General features: G+C 40.4%; 1 protein-coding gene across 1 annotated transcript; it reads right to left on the bottom strand.

Annotated features, from left to right (window-relative positions):
• Window positions 1–4,049: 4,049 nt before the first annotated feature.
• Window positions 4,050–22,878, bottom strand: Dhc36C (Dynein heavy chain at 36C). The gene is given in 36 exon segments (XM_076617809.1): window positions 4,050–4,256; window positions 4,543–4,824; window positions 5,387–5,538; window positions 5,610–5,847; window positions 6,441–6,730; window positions 6,953–7,193; window positions 7,294–7,458; window positions 7,550–7,848; window positions 8,204–8,384; window positions 8,606–8,976; window positions 9,357–9,583; window positions 9,640–9,831; window positions 9,952–11,030; window positions 11,140–11,328; window positions 11,892–12,897; window positions 13,072–13,310; window positions 13,381–13,554; window positions 13,967–15,022; window positions 15,097–15,228; window positions 15,361–15,555; window positions 15,757–16,414; window positions 16,624–17,351; window positions 17,425–17,540; window positions 17,616–18,052; window positions 18,160–18,540; window positions 18,900–19,404; window positions 19,610–19,969; window positions 20,075–20,379; window positions 20,459–20,728; window positions 21,007–21,110; window positions 21,193–21,381; window positions 21,542–21,691; window positions 21,771–21,924; window positions 21,984–22,103; window positions 22,235–22,531; window positions 22,634–22,878. Coding segments are annotated over 36 exon segments (11,934 nt in total).
• Between the last annotated feature and the right edge of the window lie 44 nt (window positions 22,879–22,922).

The following is a 22,922-nucleotide window of genomic DNA, read 5'->3' as shown; positions in this document are numbered from 1 at the left end:
AACCTCGGCATCGTTGCAAGAACCAATAACATCTTAGATACGTAGATTTACGTAGATTACGTAGATATTAGAACGACCAAACTACTTTACCTTATATTTTATTAGAACGAATGTTTTCGATTGATCAAGAACTGTAATTAAGGTTTGAGAGTGTATATATAACGTATTTGTGAAAGCAAGGTGTGTGACCGATTTACTAATAACACATTCGTATGAAGAAACATGTTTAATTGCATGATGTAATGTGGTTGGAATAAACGAGCATACGTAACCAATGCATCGCACATTCTTTCCAGCGATCCACAAAACGCATCAAAATGATAAACCCGCTCCTATAATTACCAAGTTGTCTAACCTGTCGCTTCTGATTATCTACAATCGTCGTGACTTTCACCAGCATAGAGTTTTACAATCGTTCCCTTCCGCGTTCCTCTCCTCGTCGAGCAGACAACCGATCGAACTGAATGGTCGCTGGAACCATCACGCAATAAAGTGTAACCCGAGCGAACGCTTGTTAACCCTCGTTCCTCCCCTCCCTTTTACTTTTTTCCCATTATCTCCATCCTGCGTGTTACGGAGATAAAAAAAAGAAACTAAGAAACCTCATCAGCATAAAGGACACAGATTTCTCGATATTTCTATTGAGATAAAGAACGGTCGTAAAATTCGATCAATCATTCATATCTCGCATAATGTGATATAAAGACTCATAAAACATCACACCATTCATAAGTTTCGTAAGAGATGATAAATACCGTCAGAGAGAAGATTCCTATCAGAAGCTTGTCGAAAGTCCTTGACGAGTTTCCCTCATCGGTGTCCTGATCATCAATCAAATCTTCTTCTCAAGGTAAAAGCACGGTCGTTATCTCGTAAGAAGCCACGAGCTCCGTAGGTGGGTAGTGAAGCGCGAAAGCAACCTCCTGGTAAACCATGCATCAACGAAAAGCGTTCTCATGGCACGGTGAAGGCCGGTCGAAGGTAAAAGTAAAAGGTATGCCATTTTCGCCACGCCACCCCTGACCAGCTCCCGAAATTCTCTCGCTCCATCTCCTCCGGCGTAGGCGCGACAAAGAGATTCAGATGAAGGTCACTTTGCCAATAAAAAGGAGCTCGAAACGGGGGATGAAAGGGGGTGGACGTGAAACGAAACAAGACGCGGCCACTACAGAAACGGCGATACCCTCACCCTTTGCAATTCGATCAACGAATAAATTTCATTCAGGTGATATGTTCCTCGATGAGAGAAGGCCAAGCTCTGATACGCGTTGATTGCAAATTAGTTGATTTTATGCGACCATGGAGCACGATTAACGGCCATCCCTTTCGAGTGGACTCGCTGCTGAATCAATTTACACGGGATGCTACTTTTTTCGAGTACTTTGAAGTAGAAAACTGGAGTTAGATTGGTAAAGAGAGAAGGAGGAGTTGATTATTCTACGAAGAGGAGGTAAATGGTTCCACGGGTATATAGACCGAGGGGCGAGGGTGATGGGAGAAAATAATTCGCCCACAAAGATAGTTAGACACCGAGAAAAGTTACACCGGGTGTAAAAATGTTCGATCGAGGCAACGTAGCGGAAGAGATACGGACGCCTCTTCCACTATCCTTTTTAAGTAATCTTATACGAACAATTTCAAGAGAGAGAAACGTACAAAGGAAGTATTACTATATTTCGAAACTCCGGCTTCGAGTTAACGTCGGTTCTTTTATGAAACGCGCTTTAAATATTTCAATGTAGGTTCATCAGCATCGGTTGAGAAAGACGTCGATATCAAGGGACGGTATCGAAGCATCGCGATAGCTGTGCAAGCTTTAATTACATCCTTTCCACGCCTTCGTTCGACGTTGCATCCAGATAAATGAATATTTATCAATCTCTTCCCTCACCTTCGTTGGAAACATTCGAAATCTAATCCCTCGTCTAAAATGTGGGGAATGGTTAACGCAACTATGTAGGAGTGTTTACCAACTCCTCGAGGGTCCTTCAACTTTCTTCGACCGAGTCCTTTCACGTTGCCGCAAATTACGCAAATTATCGGCGGTATCCGCGTTTCCCCGGTGCTCGTTCTGCCTCCATGGCCGACTATTTCGACGTCGTTTCCGGCTGACGCGAGGGACGCGTGCACCGTAAAATCAGCACGCGAAATCATAAGCCGAATATGCTCGTCTATAATTCACCGGATTACTCCAGCGTGAAGTTGATTCTACCAGTCAGCGCTTTACCGCTAGGAGAAAAAAGAAGAATGAATAAATGAAACAAGCGTTTCGTTCAGTGAAAAAAGTGGGGGGAGCTAGTTGGAATTTTTTAACGGAGATATAAACCAGGCCTCGGGAAAAAGTTTCCAAATACTTCCCCTATAGTTTCGCGATTCACCGGCTGTAACACGGTCCATTCCGTGGATTTTCATCGAATAATCATTCGATCCTAATGTCGTCACCTCGACCGTCGACCAATGCTACCGACATCGTTTCTCTTTCTCTCTCTCTCTCTCTCTCTCTCGCACTCTCCCTCTCTCTCTCTCTCCGTGGTCCAGGGAGAAGCTGAGAGCACTCGAAACACGCAAACAGAAGGAACCTATATAACGAAGGCGAAACGAAGAAGAAACCGGTGGAGAAAAAGAAAGAAGGAAAGAAAGGAGAAAAAGGAGAAAAAAGTTGAGCCCGAGCAGGAAGGAAAAGGAGACCGGAGGGATACAGAGAGGACAAAAAAGGAGCCGAGGGAAGGAGAGAGGAAAAGAAACGAAGACAGGAACGCGATGAAGGGATCCGCGCGAAGAGAGGGTTAGGCAAACGGCGAGGGGAAGTATAGGAGAGAGAAGCGAAAGGGGGAGGAGAGAATCACGTGGGAAAGGGGAAAAGCCGAGATACGGGGAGAGATCAATACGAGGTCGCTAGGCAACGAGCCTCCGGCGATCTCAGTCCGGGTAGACAGGGTGCCGCCACCAACCCCTGAAGCCACCCACTAGCCACCCCCCGAACCGACCTGCCTCCCGTTGCTCTCTGAATATACCCCGTGTGCTCGCCTCTCTCTTCCCACCCTTCTGGTTACTCCTCATCCTACTGTTTTTCATCCTCTCTCTTTCCCTTTCTCTCTATCTGTCTCTTTATGTTTCTCTCTATATGTTTCTCCGCCCTGTAGCCGGCTCTACTGCTTTTCCTCGCCGTCACCAACCCTGCTATCTCCTGCGGACGTACGCTGCCTTCGAAATCTCTCCTGCACCTGGCTCTGCGAGGCTCTTGATACCGCTTGCAATATTTACGATAGCCGTTTGCATAGGAATCTCGATTTTGCGGCGGATACGTTCTCGCCGGTTTGTCGAACTGTATATCGAAAATCAGCCTTGTTATATCTCTACCTTGTTTCACCTGTGTCCAGACCGATTTCCTTCTTCGCTTGATTTTTTCTCTTCCCTTTTTTGCACTCCTTTCCTGTGCTCTTTTTACGTCACGTTACCGTAGGTCCCCTCGTCTGGTCTGCGTCAAGCGATTGACTTTTTAAAACTCGTTTGAAGATTTTTACAAAGATGTTGAACGGTCGATTGATCGGCAGGCAAGAGGCGAAGTGGAGAGCCTGTGACCCGGATGTATCGCCACCTGTTGTAGTGCCTCGCTTACGTGCGGAATGTTCCCAAAACGACACTCCACTGGGAAAAACAGCTCGGATTTTGATTGCGGATTTTAAGAACGTCCGCTAGTTTCCGCCATGAACAACGTGCCAGACGACGAAATATCGAAAGGTGGACCGATTGTTTCTGACGGTGATCGATAAAGCGATAAAATGAACAGCGTTGAATAAAGTTTCTGCCTTCGATCCGACTATTTTTATCGCGATAAGGAGGACGATAAGCGAGAAAACGGCTCGATCGACGGGCTCTCTTCGAGAATCGAATTAACGTACGATGCCTCTGATCGCTTCGTCGGAATTGAACACCAAATTCAATTATATCATCGATAAGGACAAGTATGCCGATAGGCGACGAGATATACGGCTGCGTGATACATAAACGGAAGATAGTATAATCGTTATTCCAATGGGACGATAGGTTTAATCGGACAATTGGCAGATCATGGCTACGCCACGCAGAATCCAATGCTCCGGTGGATGGTCCGTCGGGAGCCATATGGCGATTACGAAGTTCGTCGAGTGGCCGGTTGTCGACAGAACACCTTTTCTCTCCGTGGTTTTGTACACCGGACAGGTATATGTGTATCTTTCCTCCACGTCCTCCTTTTTCATTGGTATCAGCCAAATCTGTCGGAACGAACGCGACAGATTGTAGGACGAATTCGATTGTACGCTTGCTTGGCGAAGAAAATACAGGAAACAAGAGAATGAGATTTTGAAGAAAAACAAACAGATAGAAAAATCTGAAAGTAAAAGAATCGTTTCTTTTATTTGCTTTCGCAGACTTTTTCAATGTAGGAGATAGGATAGTAACTAGCATATCGATAAGATATCAAAGAAAAAGCAAAATTGTTTTCTTTTTGGTTTGATTTTATTTGATTTGAATAAGTCAAAAGTAAGAAAACGTACTTACGTAGGGAACGACGTCGTACAAAATTTTCGGCAGTGATTCGTCAAGTTTCATCGTGCTCGTGTTGAAACGAGCTCCATCGAGGAATAGACCGTAAATGTAAACACCATCGGTTGGTGGTTCAGGGAAAACAGTATCCTTCAAAGGGACAAAGTCGTAGACGAGCAAATCTATCGGTATTGAATATTTCCTCGCGTAGTTCTGTTGTGCGCCGGTGAGAAACGCCTGTGTGAAGTAGAAACCAGAGATCCAGAAGGATGTCGGTGGTCCTTCATCGTACCACAACTGCAGCGAAAAACAAATAACATAGAAAGTATTATTTCCATCGAATCACTATTGATATCCTAAAACGAACACTTCTTCTTGCTAAAATATCTTCAATCTAGAGTTTCATAAAGAAGTATAGAAATATTTGAGCACTTACTATAAAAAGAACTTTTGAGATTGGATATATATTAATATATGACTATATTTTCGGATTTGTTTCAAACTTTAACAACATAATGGTGAAAGTGATGTCTCATTGCATCGCTAATAAAGTTACATGAAGTTTAATACAACACATGTAATATATTGAAAGAAATTTAGTATAGCGAGTGACCAAATATCTTCTCAAGTCATTTTATAGTACTTTGCTAGAATCTCAGATTATCTATCAAATGGAACAATTTATAAAGCAAAATAGCACAGACAAATAGCGCCTTGGAAAGAATATTCAAAGATTTATAAAATTTCGAACATCGCGTGAAAATGTTTCCTAAAAATATGTACCTAATTACATTTCCCATTATGAGATCGCTATGATAGATAACCGAAGATCTTTCGCGCGGTATATACGTGCAGATACCTGAAGAAAAGCGAGCCTCTTCAAGAAATCCTGTATATAACTGCCTAGCGGCTTCAACGACGGATAAGAGTTCCTCATCCAGATCTTCGATATCTTTCCAGTAATTATCGATACGTAGACCTCCTCGAGGTCCGGGTTCATGATCACCAGACCTTAGATTAAGTTCACGAAGCCGTGAAAAATCGATAGACACCGGCTGGCCGTCACAAGCTTAGCCGTTTACCTTTGATCGCCTTCTGAACATTTATGAGGCTATTCCTGATCGTTTGCAGAAGCTTGTTGAATCTTCCCATTTCCTGGACTAGCACCGTGTTCATGCTTTGATTATATAACGTCGGATATTTCTCGAGTGCATCCACCAGATCGAAGTCGTCGGGCAACTTTGACAGAATATCAGACGCTACACCGTAGACGATCTCGTCGGGTGATTTTCCTACGTCTGTTTCCGTTTCTCCCGTGTCCTAATTGGAGGACGGAGCAACACAGGGTCTCGTTAGTCGTCCGCACGATTCGTCACGCAGAATACATTTAAGGAACCCTATTATATTTTGTGAAACACGAGGCGAGCCGAGGCGACCGCGTACACGCCTTAATTGTCTCGAAATTAATGAACGAAGATAATGATAACGACCGACCCGTGATACCAACAACCGAGATTTTCCGCAACGAAAGTGGCGAATATTTTTGATACAGATCGTGTCCACCATGAACTAGACTACGAATCTCCAGACTTACGATAAATACTAGAAAATGATGCTTTAATAATCAATACATTTAATAAGATTTAATAACGTTTCGCTTTGAAAATTCATAGAATAATCGAAGTGCGCATAACAAAGTGGTATTACCTTTCTCCTCGATTTTTTCAGCTAAGCAAGCATGAGATATATGAATAATAGAATGATAGTGTATATTTATTATTTACATGATTGAATGAATTTGGTTTCAATATCACTTACTTTAATATCCTGAATAGACTGCAGGATGAAACACGATATAATATTAAGACATCAAATTTCCATATGAAAATCAAGTTTCATAATATTAACCTCACCTGCGTTGCCAATAAGGAAGACAACATCGATGTAGTCTCCTGCTGATCCTTAATGATATCCGCATTGTCGTTCATCCCAAAGACACTAGGAGCAGTGGCCATTGGAAAGGATCTAATATATTCAAGAAATTCGTTATAATCACTGACTTCAGGTACATAGTATATACCACTAGGATCGAATAGGTATTCCTTCTGTGCAATGACTTCCATACAATAAAACTTCACAAGAATCGTATTTAAAGTTCTCCTATCCCATTCGTCTGTCACGCGACCGCCATAATTACATTCGCCTACGAGACAAATTAATTTTGAGTGAGAATTGAATTTTCTAAAACAGTACACGATATTCAAGAATACAATTCGTTGATGAACATTGATTAGGAAATATTTCAAATAGTATTTTACGTTAGTACAATGTTGGCCCTAGATGGGTTCTTTTAAAAAGAAAAAAAGAAAAAGAGTTTAACCACTCAACTAACAAGTTTAACAGAGTCTAACGATTAATGCGATACCTGTTAAGTATTTCAAGGCCGTAAACTGAACGTCATCGTACTGATCCAAGAAGATTCTCAATTGCAGCGCACTGATCCGTAGGTCGGTCTCGTTGAACTCGTATTGATTATTCCAACCGATCGGCCCAAATTTCCTGCGTTCTTGAACAATCGCGTGGAAAAAGCACAAGGAAAAAAGCAGCTTCTTGAAAGCCTCGTTTTGCTTGCAAGTCTCGAAAAATTCCTCATCGCATATTGGGTCCTTACGAACGAAAGAATTATCAAGTATTGAAATATGATTTTAAAAATGCTGTACGCTTCCGAAGATTTTATAAAATTCGGAACAATTATTTTTACATTACCTGTAAGAAAGATCTGATTATATTTGCTCTTAGTCCTTTCGGTGGCTCGTTGGTCATTTTCACACCATTCTGAAGGACGCTAACTGGAAAATGCTCCACTGGATAACTTGTCAGCCATAATCGGAAATCTGGATGCACAGTTCCTGGTGTGAAGCTTTCACAAATCTAGAAAAAGATTTTCCTCTCTCGCCTCTCAAATTTTTTGCTCCATCATACCATTCTGCCGCTTGATGGTCTGTCGACAATTCGGTAATACCTTTTCCAAATGTGGCATAAAACTCTTGGCAAGGTGACAGTTCTGCAGAACCACCCAGGTACCATTTTTCACTCCCTCGTCGATTAGCTGGGCGGCGATAACTCCTTGTCCTTGACCCAAAGAGAGGGAGAACAATCGGTTTGTACCGAAACCTTGATCGTCGGCGAATTTCAGTAGAACCGCCATAGGATCGGCGCCAGGCGTTAACACGAATATGAGGGGACTGCAGGAATATGAATCCGCGAACGACGATACCAGGTCGAAGGGCGGCGGCTCGATGTACTGTTGTCCCAGTTGTTCTACCACGAATTAATCGAAAATCGTTCGCCTTAATACGAAGCTTCGATATTGCGTAATACCAAACCATTTCTTTATTTCTGTCTTCATCTTTATTTTAATATATCTACATTTATATTACTATTTTTCAATATATAGCGAGTCACGAAAATATTTGAATTATTTATTATATATTTAGGGATATGTTGTACGCTATATAAAACTTTTTGAATTTTGGTTCGCGCCGTAATGAAATACGATTGTTGTGAATATTCGTGAATTATATTTTTCGAAATATTCAAAATATCGCGTGCATGAATTCTTCTTGACAAATATGTAAGCAACCATGCGACGTATTTTTACATGAAGATTTTTCACCTTCTACAAATTGCTGGACGGCTGGCACAACTTTGTCAGGACGCATACATCGCAGCACGATCATTCTCTCGAAAGGGTTGAGCTTGTCGTAAGGCGCGGGAAACGTTAAAGTGTGAGGCTCCATATGATCAAAAATGGCTTTCCAATCATTCAACGTTGTCTCGAATGCGTTTTGAAATCCCTAAACGAAAGAGACTCGAATTAGTTACGAAAATGTATAACTATACTCAATGGTAATGGTATAACGAACACTCTTTGAATTCGAACTACGAAGTAGGAATCGATCATGATAAAATGTTCGATATAACTCGGACAATAAGAATTTATTTTTTAGAACTGTGACCAATCGGGAATACTAAGATCTGGAACATAGGTGCCTTACCGTACCACGTTTCATCGTACCATAAACCCTGGAATATTATTCAAACGACACAACTCGTCCCAGGATTTCGAGGGTAGCCATTTCGTGGGATTTGCGAAAGGATTCTCAAGGCCAACGCCGCCGGTCAACAGAAACATCCATTGGGGCATCGAGAGTCGTCCCTGCTTATTCAGCAGGTTCACCGAAAGCAGCAGCGAGAATAAAAGCTTGTCCTTCTCGAACAACGACCGACATATGTTCACGTAAAGTGAGTAGGTGAAGTGCTTCGTGAGGTCCTTCAGTCGTTGCTGAATGTCTTCGACCCGTTCCGTGTTGTCGATTGTGCTATTGAACAGATTCACGAACCAGGCCAGAGAGTATTGATACATCGGATCAATATTCGCCAGGACAGCTAGAGAAAATTTTATTCAATTAAGATTAATTCAATTTTCTTTTGAATCTGCGAAGACACTCCAGTGGACTTAAATTCGTCATACAAACGAAGTCGGGGAGATTCTACGAGTCAAAATATTACATCGGTATATGTAAAATACTTTGTCAAATAAAACTTTAAGTAGACCTAGTTTCTTCAAAATATCATACGAGTCGATTCGCTTTAATACGATTGATAGTGAAGAAGGTGATAAAATTTGTACTTTAAAAGTGTTCAAACTCGAGTTTTTCAAAAATGGAGCTTCCAACGCAATTTTATTCTTCTCGATTTCCGTCTTATTTTGAACCATAGAATCTGCCTTATTGCACTTATACAGTAAAACGCTTAGTGTGTGTCACCAATCGTGAAGAAAAGAACGGTGCTGTAAGCAGCTATGGGCGTGTACTCCAATCTTGCAGCGTCGATAGACTTTTCCGTAATCTCAGCTGCCGTTTGTTTCGTGACTATCTCATCAGAAAGAGTCTTGGACGAACTAAGTACACTAATCGCTGTTTCATCCTCGAGAATATTTCCTTCTGCTGTCGACAGAACTTCCAGAATTTCGTCTTCGATCTCCTTCAGTTTCCTACGAAACAAAGTCGTTGGCGAAGATTGAAGAAATGTAATAAAACGTTAATGTACTTCTTGTTGGCGGCTCCTTGGACGATTAGCTGATTCTTCTCAGACTCCAAGTCTGGCCTTTCTTTGGCTACCACAATACCGAGGAGCTGATCTTCAAGGCCTATCGGTGTGATCATGAAATTCAGTAGTGTTACCTTAACTGCTACCTCCGGTAAATAGTGAGGATTGCGTAATTTGGTTGTAATGTAAAATCTGTAAAAAAAAAAAGATAAGTAAAATTTATTCCACCCAACAGTATAGGAATTAATATATCAGACAGTGTCGCAATTGTTTTTGAATAAATAAATGTTATTTATTTCGAATGAAATGTACCGGAAATTGGCAGAGTACTCGATGACAGAATCCCCAACCTTGATACATTCCGCGCCACCAGACTTAAATGTTTGTTTCATCAAGAGCGGTTCCAATGCAGCATCAAGTTCTTCGCCCACATTCTCTAACAAAACTGGCTGTCCAAACTGTATAGCATTTTCTAACACTCTCATATAATCACTCTGCGACAATCTAATAACATGAATATTATTTTCCTTCTCCATATTCTTCACCCATTTGTTAGCCTGGCCCTGAGGATCGATCATCAGGGGCCATCGTCGAGAATTCGTAACAATTATCGCGTTATCTACCGAGAACAAATCACTGGGCAAACCAAAAATATTCCAGGACCGTATCAACACAGGATCACCTAGAATCTGAGTAAGCTGATAGTCCTTCGTACAAATTACTTCCAAATCGGTGCAAATCTGCACCCAGTTGTCGATTTGTTGCTGTCTATACTGAGTGGTGAACACTCCTAAATAGGCCACGATCCCGGAGCCGATGAGAATGTCTCCCGTCAGCTTGTAATAACGCTCGCCCAGTTCCTTCGCAGTATCGGACCATCTGGTGTACTCTCCCCCTAAGCCGCCAATCAACTCCCTGGCTCTCCTTAATCTTGCCTCGCACTCGTTCACTTCGTCCGTCATCGCCTGATACTCCGCTCTTCGTTCAGCCAACAGCTCCTCCAGCTTCGCCAATCTGTCACGCACTTCTTGGAGCTGACTTCTCTTCAAGTTCAATTGCCTCATGGCCTCATTGTAGTCGGCCTCCGCCAAGGCCAGCGCTTGCTTCTTCGGCGCCACGATCTTCGCCACCTTGTCGTACTCTGACAGAGCGAAGACCCATCTACAGAGACCTTCACAGGCGGTAGAAACTTGTCTGATCCGTTCTGGATCGAAGTTTGGATTTGTTAAGATAGTGGTGCGGATCTTCGTCATGATCCTTTCTGGAATGTTGTCCTTATCGAACGTTAATAAGGATTCGAGGAATTTCATGTCGCTCAATATGCGAAGAGATGGCCTCCAATAATCATCTACAACTCCATCTGGAGTCTTAACCTTCTCCGGTTTCACGTCCTAATAGGATAGAATTTGTATGGATCATGTTTTTATTCTTTTGATAAGCAGGCTTTGAATAAGTACATCTTTGTGGAGATTGAGTTTAGTTTGAAGTTGAAGATCGAACCTTTAAAATGCAAACTGCTTCCATCACCAATCGAACACCGGCTGGCGGTCGTTTCATGGATCGCACGATTTGAATATCCTGAGGAGTCAGAGTGTTCAAGGCATCGTTCGCCGCGTTTAATATCGGCATCACTTCTTGCAGATCGGCGTCGCATTCTGCGCGAATGGCGCTCGCTTCGTTCGCGACGACCTAGAAATTCGAATATTCTACTTTTAAAAAATGCTACAAAGGAATTTACGTACACGTACCGAGTTCCATGCATCCGACATACCAGACGAAAGTCATTTTTGTTACGAGCTCTACGATTTTCGTATTTCAAAATCTCATTAATATTAACAGAGCGCAAGCATACGTTGTGGAAGCAATTTCAGCAAGAGTTATTAGAAACCGTAGAAAGCATGAAATCCTTTTTACAGAGCGAAAACTACTTAAATAACATCGCTGGAATTAACATTTGTGTCCTAATATTTCAAATTTAAAAGATATGTAGATTTCTCGAACTATATGCGAATAAATGACAAACGTACTTCAAACTACTCGCAATTATCAGTAAGGACGCACATTTACTTTATTCTCTAGTATTTTCATACCCCAAGGTCTCACTAATATCAGCATAACGCAAAGATGCATAACGGAAGGAATTCGAGAGGGAGTAATTAGAAACCGTGAACAAAGGTGGAGTGGCCTTTACAGGGCGGAAGTTTCCTAAATAAAATCGAGTGACTGTGATCTTTAAGCCGGCAACACCTTACCATGGCAGCCTCTTCGTCCCTCTTGACGACTTGCTCCATGGCAGCTACCTCCTCGCTTTCCCTTTGAACGTCGAGAAACGTGGCCTCCACGTCCTTAGCGGCGACAAGGAGCTTCGGTTGCAACGCGACTAAAATCTCTTGCATCTTCTCCACTTGCCTGTGAGTACTGTCCAACTTTTCCAAGCCAGCTTCGTACCTTTTTTTCCCATCGAGCGCTTCCTTCCTCTTTTTTGCGAGCAGGTCCTTGAAAGTGTTGATGAGCTCCAGGTACGAGGTAGGCGTAACGTAATTGTACCTCTTTGACTTCCTCAGGAACTCCTTTGTCAACTCCTGCGTGGACATATGAAAGAATTGGCACATCTCGATGCAGGCGTCACGTTCCTTCTCCGTTAGATCGATTTCGCCCAAGAATTTAGTCGCCACAGCGAGCAATGCGTCCTCGGGCCAAGGTTGCAGCCAATCTATCGTGCAACAATTCACCAATGCCGGAAATTTTCGAATTCTGATACGAAAATTGTCACCAATAGGCGACATGGTGACCACGATATGCAAATGTTCGCGAACAGTTTGTACGAAGAAATTGAACAAAGCCACGGGGCTGCCGTCTGTCTGCAAGGATCTGTCTCTCTGACGATCGATAACTCGCATCTTCTCGCAAATATCGGATATTTCATCAGGTGCAAATATATTAGGAACCTCTCCGGAATTTAAAAGATTGCTAATGTCTTCCAGAAAAGTCTCTTCTTTAATTTGTGTATCCAAAAACAGGAAAGCTGTGTGAAGATCGCTGGCTGCGCTCTTTTTTAGAATGTCTTTTACGTCTTCGTGCCATTCGTATAGACCATACTGTTGAGACATTTCCACTTGAAACAATTCGTAATCTGAGATGTGAGCTGCTAATTTCGTTAACGATTGGCGCCCCGAACCGCCCACTCCGATTAATAACGCGTGACTTCGAGGCTGCATCATTATGCGACAGATCTTTGATAGATGTTCTACGGCGAATCTAGAGGGTACAATAAAATAGAAAAATTGCGGAGATATCTGGAAAAAGGATCTATAAGAGAAAATGGTGAACTAAGGGAATTATGACTTAACGTTATTTAGTTTTAAAAAATATAACAGTGAACGAGATAGGTGATAATCTATTTCTATGATAAATATTACTAGACCTATAAACCATTTTTTCAGAAAACTCCTCAATTTTCATCGTTTTTTACTTAAAATATACGCAACCGAGTAAAACCTGAAAAGAACGAGATTCATCGGTGTCCTCGAAATGGAATTATATTCAGCAAGATATTCTTCAGCTACGATTGCCAAGTGGTCTAAATCCTCCACTTCGGAATATAGCTTTTTATCCGCCAATATATCGTAGAAGTCACAATAAATCAGATTTCGAAGCTCTACTTCTGTCACCTAATTACGATTAAAGAAGATTATGGAGACGGTGATATATAAAAACCTTGCGTATTAGAAGAAAACGTACTGTGCCAGATCTAGCAGTAAGTAAATCTTGAAACAGGTGGTCCAGATTGTCATCCATATATTCTAACATGGTCCTTCGTATCTGCTCGACGAGCCACTTAATATCATGGTCGTCTACCAACCGATCACCATAAACGCGCAACACTTCGTGTACCCAGAGACGCTTTAAACTCGCCTTAAAACATTATGTCGGTCAGGAAATATTATGTAGTTCTCATACATATTTATGAATAGTAACCGTCAAAATTGGATATATCTATTTAGAGCATTATGTTATCATTACGTTAATAACAAAACACAAAGAAATTTATCTCTAATTCCATTTAAGATTGTAAGCTGTTGAAAAAGTTGAGTTTGTTTTACGTTATAAAAACATGGACCTTTAGGGTCATCTTAACGCTAATGCAAACGTGTAACCATGCTAATATCATTAGAATATCGAGCTTCCAAGGTCAGTAGAAGACACGCAAGACTATGAATAGTCATACAGATTATGTCATTAGAATTTAAAAGCTTAAGATTGTTCTTCGTAACCCTACAACGTATCATAGAATAAAACAGAAATTTATCTGCAAATAAATACTTACAGGTTTAGTGACACTTTCAGGCGTACACAGTAGCACTCCTTGAATCACTCTGGAAAAATCTCGTAAGTTGAACAAGTAATGGCATTTGGCCGGTGTCGGTAGAAGAAACACTCTAGTTTCTTTATAAACATCTAAGGTTCCGCTCACGATGTAGTCGACACTAGGAAAGTAATAGTCCGGAAATTCCTTGTTCGTAAAGTGCCATGTCACGATGGTGGAGAAGATGGTATTGAGAACGTCATCAGAGAATTCGGAAATTCCTAGGGTAAAGAAGTGTCTCTTGAACCGTAGCGTGACGTCCAATCCGCTGGATGGAGGACCCATCGCGCAAACCAGCTGAACGTCCACCAGTTGTATAGGCGTCACTTCCTTCAAATCGTACCACGTCCAATGGTCCAGCCATTGCCTCAACAACTCTATAGGTGGCTGTGCTCCGTACTCTTCCTTCTGTGGCATGGAGATATCGTCCACGAATACAACCCAATACTTTCCTGGCGGAGCTCCATATAGTCCCTTCTTTCGTCTGTCCAATTTGTTCATGATGATCTCTTGGGTTTGATTGGCAGTAGTCTGCGCGGAGAATATTACGAAAAGAGGTTTGAAAATTTCTGGGTCGTTCTTCTTCAACAAAAACTCCATGATGTACACTGACTTCCCGGTACCCGTCGGGCCGACCAAAAGGATAGGTTTTTGATGACAAATTAACAGTTTAAACAGATGAAAGTAACGAACGGTTTCGATCGTGGGGACGATTATCTGATTCATTGGTATGTCTTTTGGTATTACTGGAACGTCTTTTAGATCATCCATCCAAGGTCTCCATTTGCCTCTACCTTCTTTGATGTATTTATAATCGAACACCAAACCTGTCATTGGTAAATTTACTACGTATGGTTTGGATGGATCGGTGGTTTCTTCGGAAACATTGAAACGTTCTCTGACATCGGCGGGGAATTCCCTCTCTGTTAATGCTCTAAAGAGATCGCTGAAGCATTCACGGGAGTCTACCATCAACGTGCCGCCCAACGCCCAGATACAAGAAAAGAAGAAGCAACCCTGAAACACCCTTAACACTCGTCAGTTTCTCTTTCTTCGATAGAAAATGCTTGACAATGTAAGTATTTATGTACCTCCACTTGTGCCCTTAAATCTAGATCTGTTAGAGTTTGGAGGTACTTCTCGTCGTGGTACTCGTCGAGGAAACAATCGAATAAGTATGTCACAGACCTAACCATATTAGCGTCTTGCATTGTTATTAATTCCTGAAGGTAAAATTAAAAACACGTGAAAATAAGAATAATACCAGGGCCTCCTTACACGATAATTTGTTAATTGATAATATCAGCAAATTGGCAAGTTTACTTTAATTGATTTATAAGTGACATCTTTCGAACCTTGACTCCCCAACGAAGCAGATGCAGGAGTGGAGGACAAAACCTCATGTACATCTCGTGCAAATGGTTTTTAAGATGCTCCGTGAAAGACAATGGTAAAGTGTTCAACCACGAGAGCAAAATTGGTTTCCAACCTAAACTAACTGGTTCCATGTAAATCATACCGCATCTTGACACTGTGGCAGGTGACGCGACCTATATCGATCGTAATAATTAGACTATGAGTTTTCGTTCCAATCTAAATTTTTATGAACGAAGCAGGAAAAGTAGAGTCTAAATAGAAATTTGTTTCGCTCTATAAATATCATACACTGCCGCTCATAAATATCGTGGCTTACAAAAGAAATAGATAAAACACTTTATGTAAAGAGGACAGGATAAATTTCAGTAGGCTACCTCCAAGTCCATAGGCTCAAAAATTAAGTTCGTGGTGGGCGCTAGCTGGATAATTTCCCCGGAGGTCAGGCAGAGCTTTTTATTGTCATCCAGGACAGTATTCATGTTCTCGATCCACAGGGCGTCGACCGGCCCATCGAAGACCAACCATTTCCTATTCAGGTTGGTGGAAGTCGCGAAAGCTCTGTAACTGACAGCGAGCACGCCGTCGCTCCATTCGTGCGAGGCCGGGTCGAACTGACCGTATAATTGACCCATGGTGATCGCCTTTGGATTGATAACGGTTATCTCCACCCGGTGTTCGTCCATCAGCTTCCGTTCCTCTAACAAACCAAGACAATCGGCCAATATTCTATAAGCCGAGGTTTTCCCTCCAAATGGTAGACCAACGATCATGAAACCGTGTCTGACGATCATCATCTCATAGATCTGCTGTATCTTCTCCAAAAAGAAATCAGTACACTGAATATTAGCAGCGGTACACGCATCCATCGTACACGCGTTTAGGTGAGTATAATCTGGCGGTGGAAGAACGACTCCGGGAAACAAATCTGAAGCGATGCCCTCGAAAAGAGGCAGATCGTGAACCAAAAATTTTGGCAGGTTAACATCCAATATGCTTCTTAGCATGAGGATGTCTTCAGACTCGTCAGGATACCTGATCAAGAGTCATAATAATTATAATCCGAATTAGAAAAGTTATAGTGTAAGAATTAGTATCTCATCTTAAATGATTTTGGGGCACGAATAACCATTATAAATGATCGAAATTTTCTTTGATTACGGGAAATCAATTATGACGGAATTTTTCTTAATGAAATTTCTCGCAAAAGTTTTAAAAGTAATCGTCACATTCGATTCTCGTACCTGAGCTTTAAGTTGCCAGCTGCAACGAGGACAGATTTCACTGCCCTCATACCATAATCGTAATGATGCTGACTACTCAACTGCTCGGAGCAAAGTCTGTAAGCTGTGACGATTTTTACAGCTAGAGGTCTACCGTTATAAAATCCATAGGAGTATAGCGTGTTCTCGGCGATCAGCGCGTAATCCGGCACCATCATGGCCACAGGACGGAACAATGCCTTTAGATTGTCCGGCAACTCTGATCTCCCCGCGTAACCCGGATTCATCGTGATAAAAATGGCGCACGTTGGATCTAAAAAGATCTCCGTGCCTTCGAATACGATCTTCTCAGCGCCGCTGTTTATCGCTCGTTGAATCGTTAAAATTTGTTGCGCTACTACTGATAACACTTCGAGATCGATTCGATTGAATTCGTCAAAACAAGACCAGGCGCCACAAGAAGCCAGTCCTTTGAAGAATTTTCCTAATGCGAGATAATCGAGGCCTTCGGAACAATTAAAGACGACGCACTGTTTTGCTACTGCTTTAGCAAGATCTTTCGTCGTCTCTGTTTTACCAGTTCCGGCGGGTCCCTCTGGTGCACCGCCTAGATGAAGGCTCAAAGCGCCGAATAGAGTTCGATAACATCTATCCGTTAAGGGAGTGATTACTAATCTTGAAGAATTGCCAAGGTACTCATAACCATAACGTTGCTGTGAGTTTATCATGTAAGCCCACATGTTTTCTTCCTGAAATAAATATTTTTAGTAATAATCTTACTATTAAAAGATCTTTCTTTATTTTGTAGGAAGTTAGCCTGACCAGCCAATAGTAACGCAAGTGACACAACCATTTGAAATCGGTGTTCTTGATCACTTCCTCCTGGTGAAGTGACGCAAGCACGTCTTTCCCATGGACATCCAGCGTAACTAAAGCTTCTACAATTGTAAATCTATGTATTATATTTTGTACTAAGAAAATTATACTGGGAAGTATAACTTATGAATAATCACCAAGAGTGATGCGATTCTGTTTCGAAAGTTTGCCTCTGATTAACGATATAATGTCGTTCAGTTCTGCCTGACATTGATCCAAGTATCTCTTCATCCCTTGAACACCGTACGGCATCGATTCCTCTATACGTAGAGTCCAGTATGTTTTACCAACGCAAAGAATCGTTTGCCCTGGCCATTCCAGCACCCAGACCTTCCTCGATTTTGTAGGATACGCCTGGATCGCTAGCAGCACCTCATTTCGTATACTTTTTCGCATAACCGTTTCCAATTCGATCAACCATTTCTCTACTTGTCCTCTGGCAGCAGCTGTGGATATCGTCTCTATCAGTCGAACCTCTTCGTCCTCTGTCGATACCATAGCGACCACTTCGAGGTCCTCGTTAAAATGTAATCTATGTATTCCCTCGAAACATTTCTTTAGATGTGGCTGAACCCTGAAACAAATCGTTATAAATATTTCAAAATATTTTATTTCAACAATGACACGATCGTGTATAGTTGATTAATTTTTCGGAATCGAGTTAATAGCAATTTTTATTACCGAGTCGGATCCTTAGTTTCAGAGAGAATTTCCAGCAACTCGTCGTTAGACAGGAAAAAGAATCTCGGGAAGAAGAGTCGTTTTCTTTCGAGGTAATCATTCAGACCCTTTTGGATGTCTTCTAGTAATCCGTAGCTCTTCTTTAGCCGCTCCAACATTTTATCGATTTCGACGACAACGAAAACGCGAGGATCCGCGTGGACGGTCTTCATAATGTCACGCCAAGTTTTATCCACCGCGGAAAATTTTCTTCCTTCCTCTGGCATCTGTTGCTGTATATCCGGCGATGTGAAGATCGGCTCCAGGTACATCCAGATCGCCTGCACGCGTAGCCATTGGTCCAGAATATCTTGCAGCAAATGAAGTTTGTACTCCCATCTCCTGTTTTGTAGCGTTAGGTCGTTAAATTCCGATCATACTCGCAATATCTAGTATCGCTTGGAAAAGTAATAGCTCGTAAAAATATTTTACACTCCAATTATCCGTAACAAGATGTTAAAAACTGTTGACGATCTATGTTTCATAGGCTGTAAGAGCCAAAAACTTTTTACAACAGGTATTAGTCAGTTGAGAAATAGGTAGACACACAAAAAGTGAATGAAAATGTTAAAAACACTTGTTACATTTTTGTTCTTTTTGTAAAACCAACAGAACCCCCTTGGATCTATCTAATATTTTGTATATCATGAATACTAATATACTATAATAGTTCTAGCATCGATTTTCATTAATTTTCTTACAGTATCCTTGCTTCAAAGGGTTTTATGTTCGGCGAATTCTTGATAGTAACTGTCCTAATGATGTGATCGTCTAAAAGAAGTTGTATATCGTCGACACCAGCGATGACGTAGGTACCAGTATCCTTGAAAGGGTTCACCGTAAAGTATAAATCGGCCCAATCCTTCTCCATCTTATCCATGGCTCTTTCCAAGGTTGCTTCCTTCGACGCGTTGTCCGAGATGCTCTCGAACTGGCTGACGTATATGCCTAAATTCATGTCCAGAATCTTCGCCAATGTTAAATCGGGATCGACTTTTATCGGAATGTTTATGATCTCCGAAATTTGCTCCCAATGACGATCCTTTAATCCTGGATTACCAAGCGTAAAAACGATCGGCATGTATTCCCTGAAGTCTTCGATTTTTTCCCGGACACTGGCTGCTAGCTGCCTCAAAGCTGGCTCTTGAAAACTTCTCTCCAGCTTATAGATCGTTCTGTTCGTGCAAACAGTTTTCATTAACCACTACACGTCGGAAGAATATACATTTTATCTTTATTGCTAAATAATTCTTAAGGAATATAGAAGAATAACTTGAATTCTAATTATAATAAGTTATTCGAACTTTCACAAACATGAATATAGAAACAGAGGCTAAGGAAAGTCAATCTGTTTCGATCACTAAATATTCTAACAAGTAGATAATATTATAACGATTGCATAACAAATATATCGACCTGAACGCGTATCCTACGTCGTTATCGATGTCCTCCGGATTATAAGAACCGATCATTGAGTTTAACCACTTATCCTGCTTCGTCAAAAAGTCACAAATCGCGTCAAAGAGTAGTTTGAAGGGCTTCAGTTGATCAGCGATCTGTTTACGACGTGGATATTGCGTTATGTCCCAGCCAAACGATGCTTCTTCTTCGTTAAACTTATCGATCTTCTCCATGGCGGCGATCAGTCGGTTCTCTAAAGTCTGTGCCCTTCTCTGATATTTGTACACTTCTCCTATATCACCCCAATGTTGAATCTCGTCCACCTGTTTCGCGTAAGACTCCAATTCCTCCTCGAACCTAAGATACCTAACTGTTGAAACAAGAAACAATTTCAATAATTGTCAATTTCCTCGAACACGTTTTTTCTCTTCTTATTAGTCAAGTTACTTGACCAATTTGAAGAAGATATTAGCACCTTTTAATGCGTGCTGAAACTCCAGCGTCTTAATCGCAACGATGCTTTCGTTCTCTTCCAAAATTTGTGGTACCTTGTGGTACCATTGAAAAGCTTCGTTATTTGTGATTATCTCGATGTCAGTTAGAAGACGATAATCGGCCAACAACGAAATATGTTCGATTATTTGGTAGAGGTTCTGCTCCAAAGTCTTAAAAGTAACTTCTCTGTTTACCTTAATGAAGTTTTTAAGCTCTACAAGTTCGATTGTGTTGGCGGGCGTGCTCAGGGCACGTTCAGATATACTTTGATATCGTTCTGTAACACTAAACCGGGTTTGCCATTGTTTTATCGTGGAAGTGCGAATAGATTCATCGTTGTTGGTTAAAGTAATTTGAGACTCACTTCCTGGCCATATCTTGATACCTCTCGACGAGCGTATCGATGAGAAGACATTTTATTCGACAAGTGTTGTCGACGATTGTCTCGATGAATATTTTTCGAGATACCTTGAACAATCCAGTGAAAGCTGTCCTTTCAATTTCGACAGGAAAGTTCATCATGAGATTATGGTAATGTTTTATTGGTTCGTTGTAATCCTCTAATTTTTTGCTCTCGTCTCTTGTAAATCGTTCCACTTTATAATACTCGTCATCATTGTATAAATATTCATATCTGTAATAAGGATACGAATATATAATAATAAATATTATTAACAGTAATACAAATGAACGGACAGTGACCATTGTGTACACAAGTATAGAAAACAGAAATAAATGGTACAGGCAGTAAAGCAAATAACACATGATTAATTGAAGCGATTGGTCAGGATAATCAGATATTATATAAACAGAAATTAATATACAGTTATATGTATATTAATATAACAGAAGTTAATATATAATAAAGATGAAAATTAGAATTTGCAATGAGTATCAATGATTTATAATTACATTTTTAATTCCATTAATAGCTGTTCTGGAATAAGCTTTTCTCGATCGACTAAGTCAATGATTTCCTGCTTCAGTTTTTGCACTCTGGATTCCTCTATATGTGGCTAGAAAGCATTTTTAAATTTATATGTACGTATTCACGTACATTAGATATATCATAAAAATATTATAAAGGGAAATTTATACTTTTAAAAAACCTTGTTCGCCAGACCAATCTAAATAAAGCTGAGTTTCTAATTTTTCGAAATTTTTAACTGCTTCACATAGCTCATCCAGGATACTGCAAAGGATTTCTTTAAATTTTTCGAAGGATGGATCGAAAGCCAGCTGCTTAGAGGCGATAATTATGTCCACATTAAACATGCAATTAATCGGCTGCAAATAACGAATAATTATTACGTGATTCGTTTTATTGCAAGTAGAGCGAGGATGCAGTATTCAATTTTGTATTTTAATTCCATTTCTTTAGCTATGTTTATAAGATATAAATTTGCATAAACATCCATAATCTAACGATAAGAATTAAATAATCCACCTTGCCATGAATGATTAAGTCCATAAAATCTTTCAAACTGTATTTACACATTGACAAAAGCTGCGATTCCATTATCTTGGCAGCGCATTCGTAGAATCTTTTGAATCGTGTTCGTTGCAGCATACTCGGAACTAATGATTTTCTATTATTCTATGGATAAACGAATGAACGCCAATTTTGTTAAAATAGAATAGAATAGAATTTACAGTAAGAATTCGTGAAATTTTACCTCAAGGAAGATATTCTGTATTCCATCGTACCAAAAATTCTTCAACATATTTCTCGCTTTAATCATTTGTTTATTAATCATCTTGTTAAATCGCATCAAGTCCCAACTTTCTTTAGATTGTGCAATTTGCTTTACATCAATCAATCGAAAGTCTCTGGAAAATAATCAATTAGTGTTTCAAAATGAAAGTGTAATAAATGGCCGATTTTTTACCGAAATTCGCCAACCCAATGGTCTAAGGACATCCTCATGCATGGATTTATTAGGAATAAATTGTTCTGTAAATTGTCGCGGTATTCTCGAATCTTAACTGTCGATCCAGGTACGATATATCTCATGTAAAGCGACTTTTTATCATTATCTTTCTGCTAAAGAAATGCATATTTTTAAAAAATGGAAAATTACAATGCATATATAAAATATAGTATAACAAACAGAATTGAAATTTCAATTGAACCTTCAACAAATACTTTTGTACAGGAACTTGAAGCGCGTACTGCAGTATTGCTTTTTTAATATTTCTTGTATAAGTATCTTTGATCTCGATTAGCAAGCTTTCTGTGTAATAAGCAAATCGATCTCTCAAATGGTACGGGACTAAAAGTAATATCTTCTCTATAACGACATCCTGAATTTGTACTGTGTGAACAGTATCAACCCCATTGCAAATGTAATTGTAATATCGGTTTACGTCTTCGTCATTATTTAAATCTATATCTACATTCGGTAATTCAGGTTTGGTGATTAAACTAACCATGTATCTATAAGTAAACGTTATTTTAAGCTCTAGTTCGATTTCCTTACTATAAAATTTTCTTTTACAATTCTAAAAAATTTAGTAAAAGTTCAAATGTTTTGCTGACCTGCGGAAATTTTCTACTTTTAATCGTTTCCCTGTATACGTGACACCGAATTTACGTTGCTTTCGCTTCTCTTCTCTTCTTGTACATTTGATACATTTCATTAATTCTGGTGGCAACGAAAATAATGGCTCAATTTTCGTTTCAACTACTTTTAATATCTTTGGAACATCTTTGGCGCGTATTTTTTGAACCGTCGGACGCGTAATACCCTCACATGATGTCATTTCCTCACAGTCACATTCCATGTTGAAATTACTTGTTATTAGAGATCGAAATATCAAAGATATCC

The sequence above is a fragment of the Bombus vancouverensis genome, chromosome 4 (genome assembly GCF_051014615.1).
Source record: "Bombus vancouverensis nearcticus chromosome 4, iyBomVanc1_principal, whole genome shotgun sequence".
Taxonomy (NCBI): domain Eukaryota; kingdom Metazoa; phylum Arthropoda; class Insecta; order Hymenoptera; family Apidae; genus Bombus; species Bombus vancouverensis.
The sequence above is the reverse complement of the archived record's forward strand: the minus strand, read 5'-3'. Positions and strand labels throughout refer to the sequence as shown.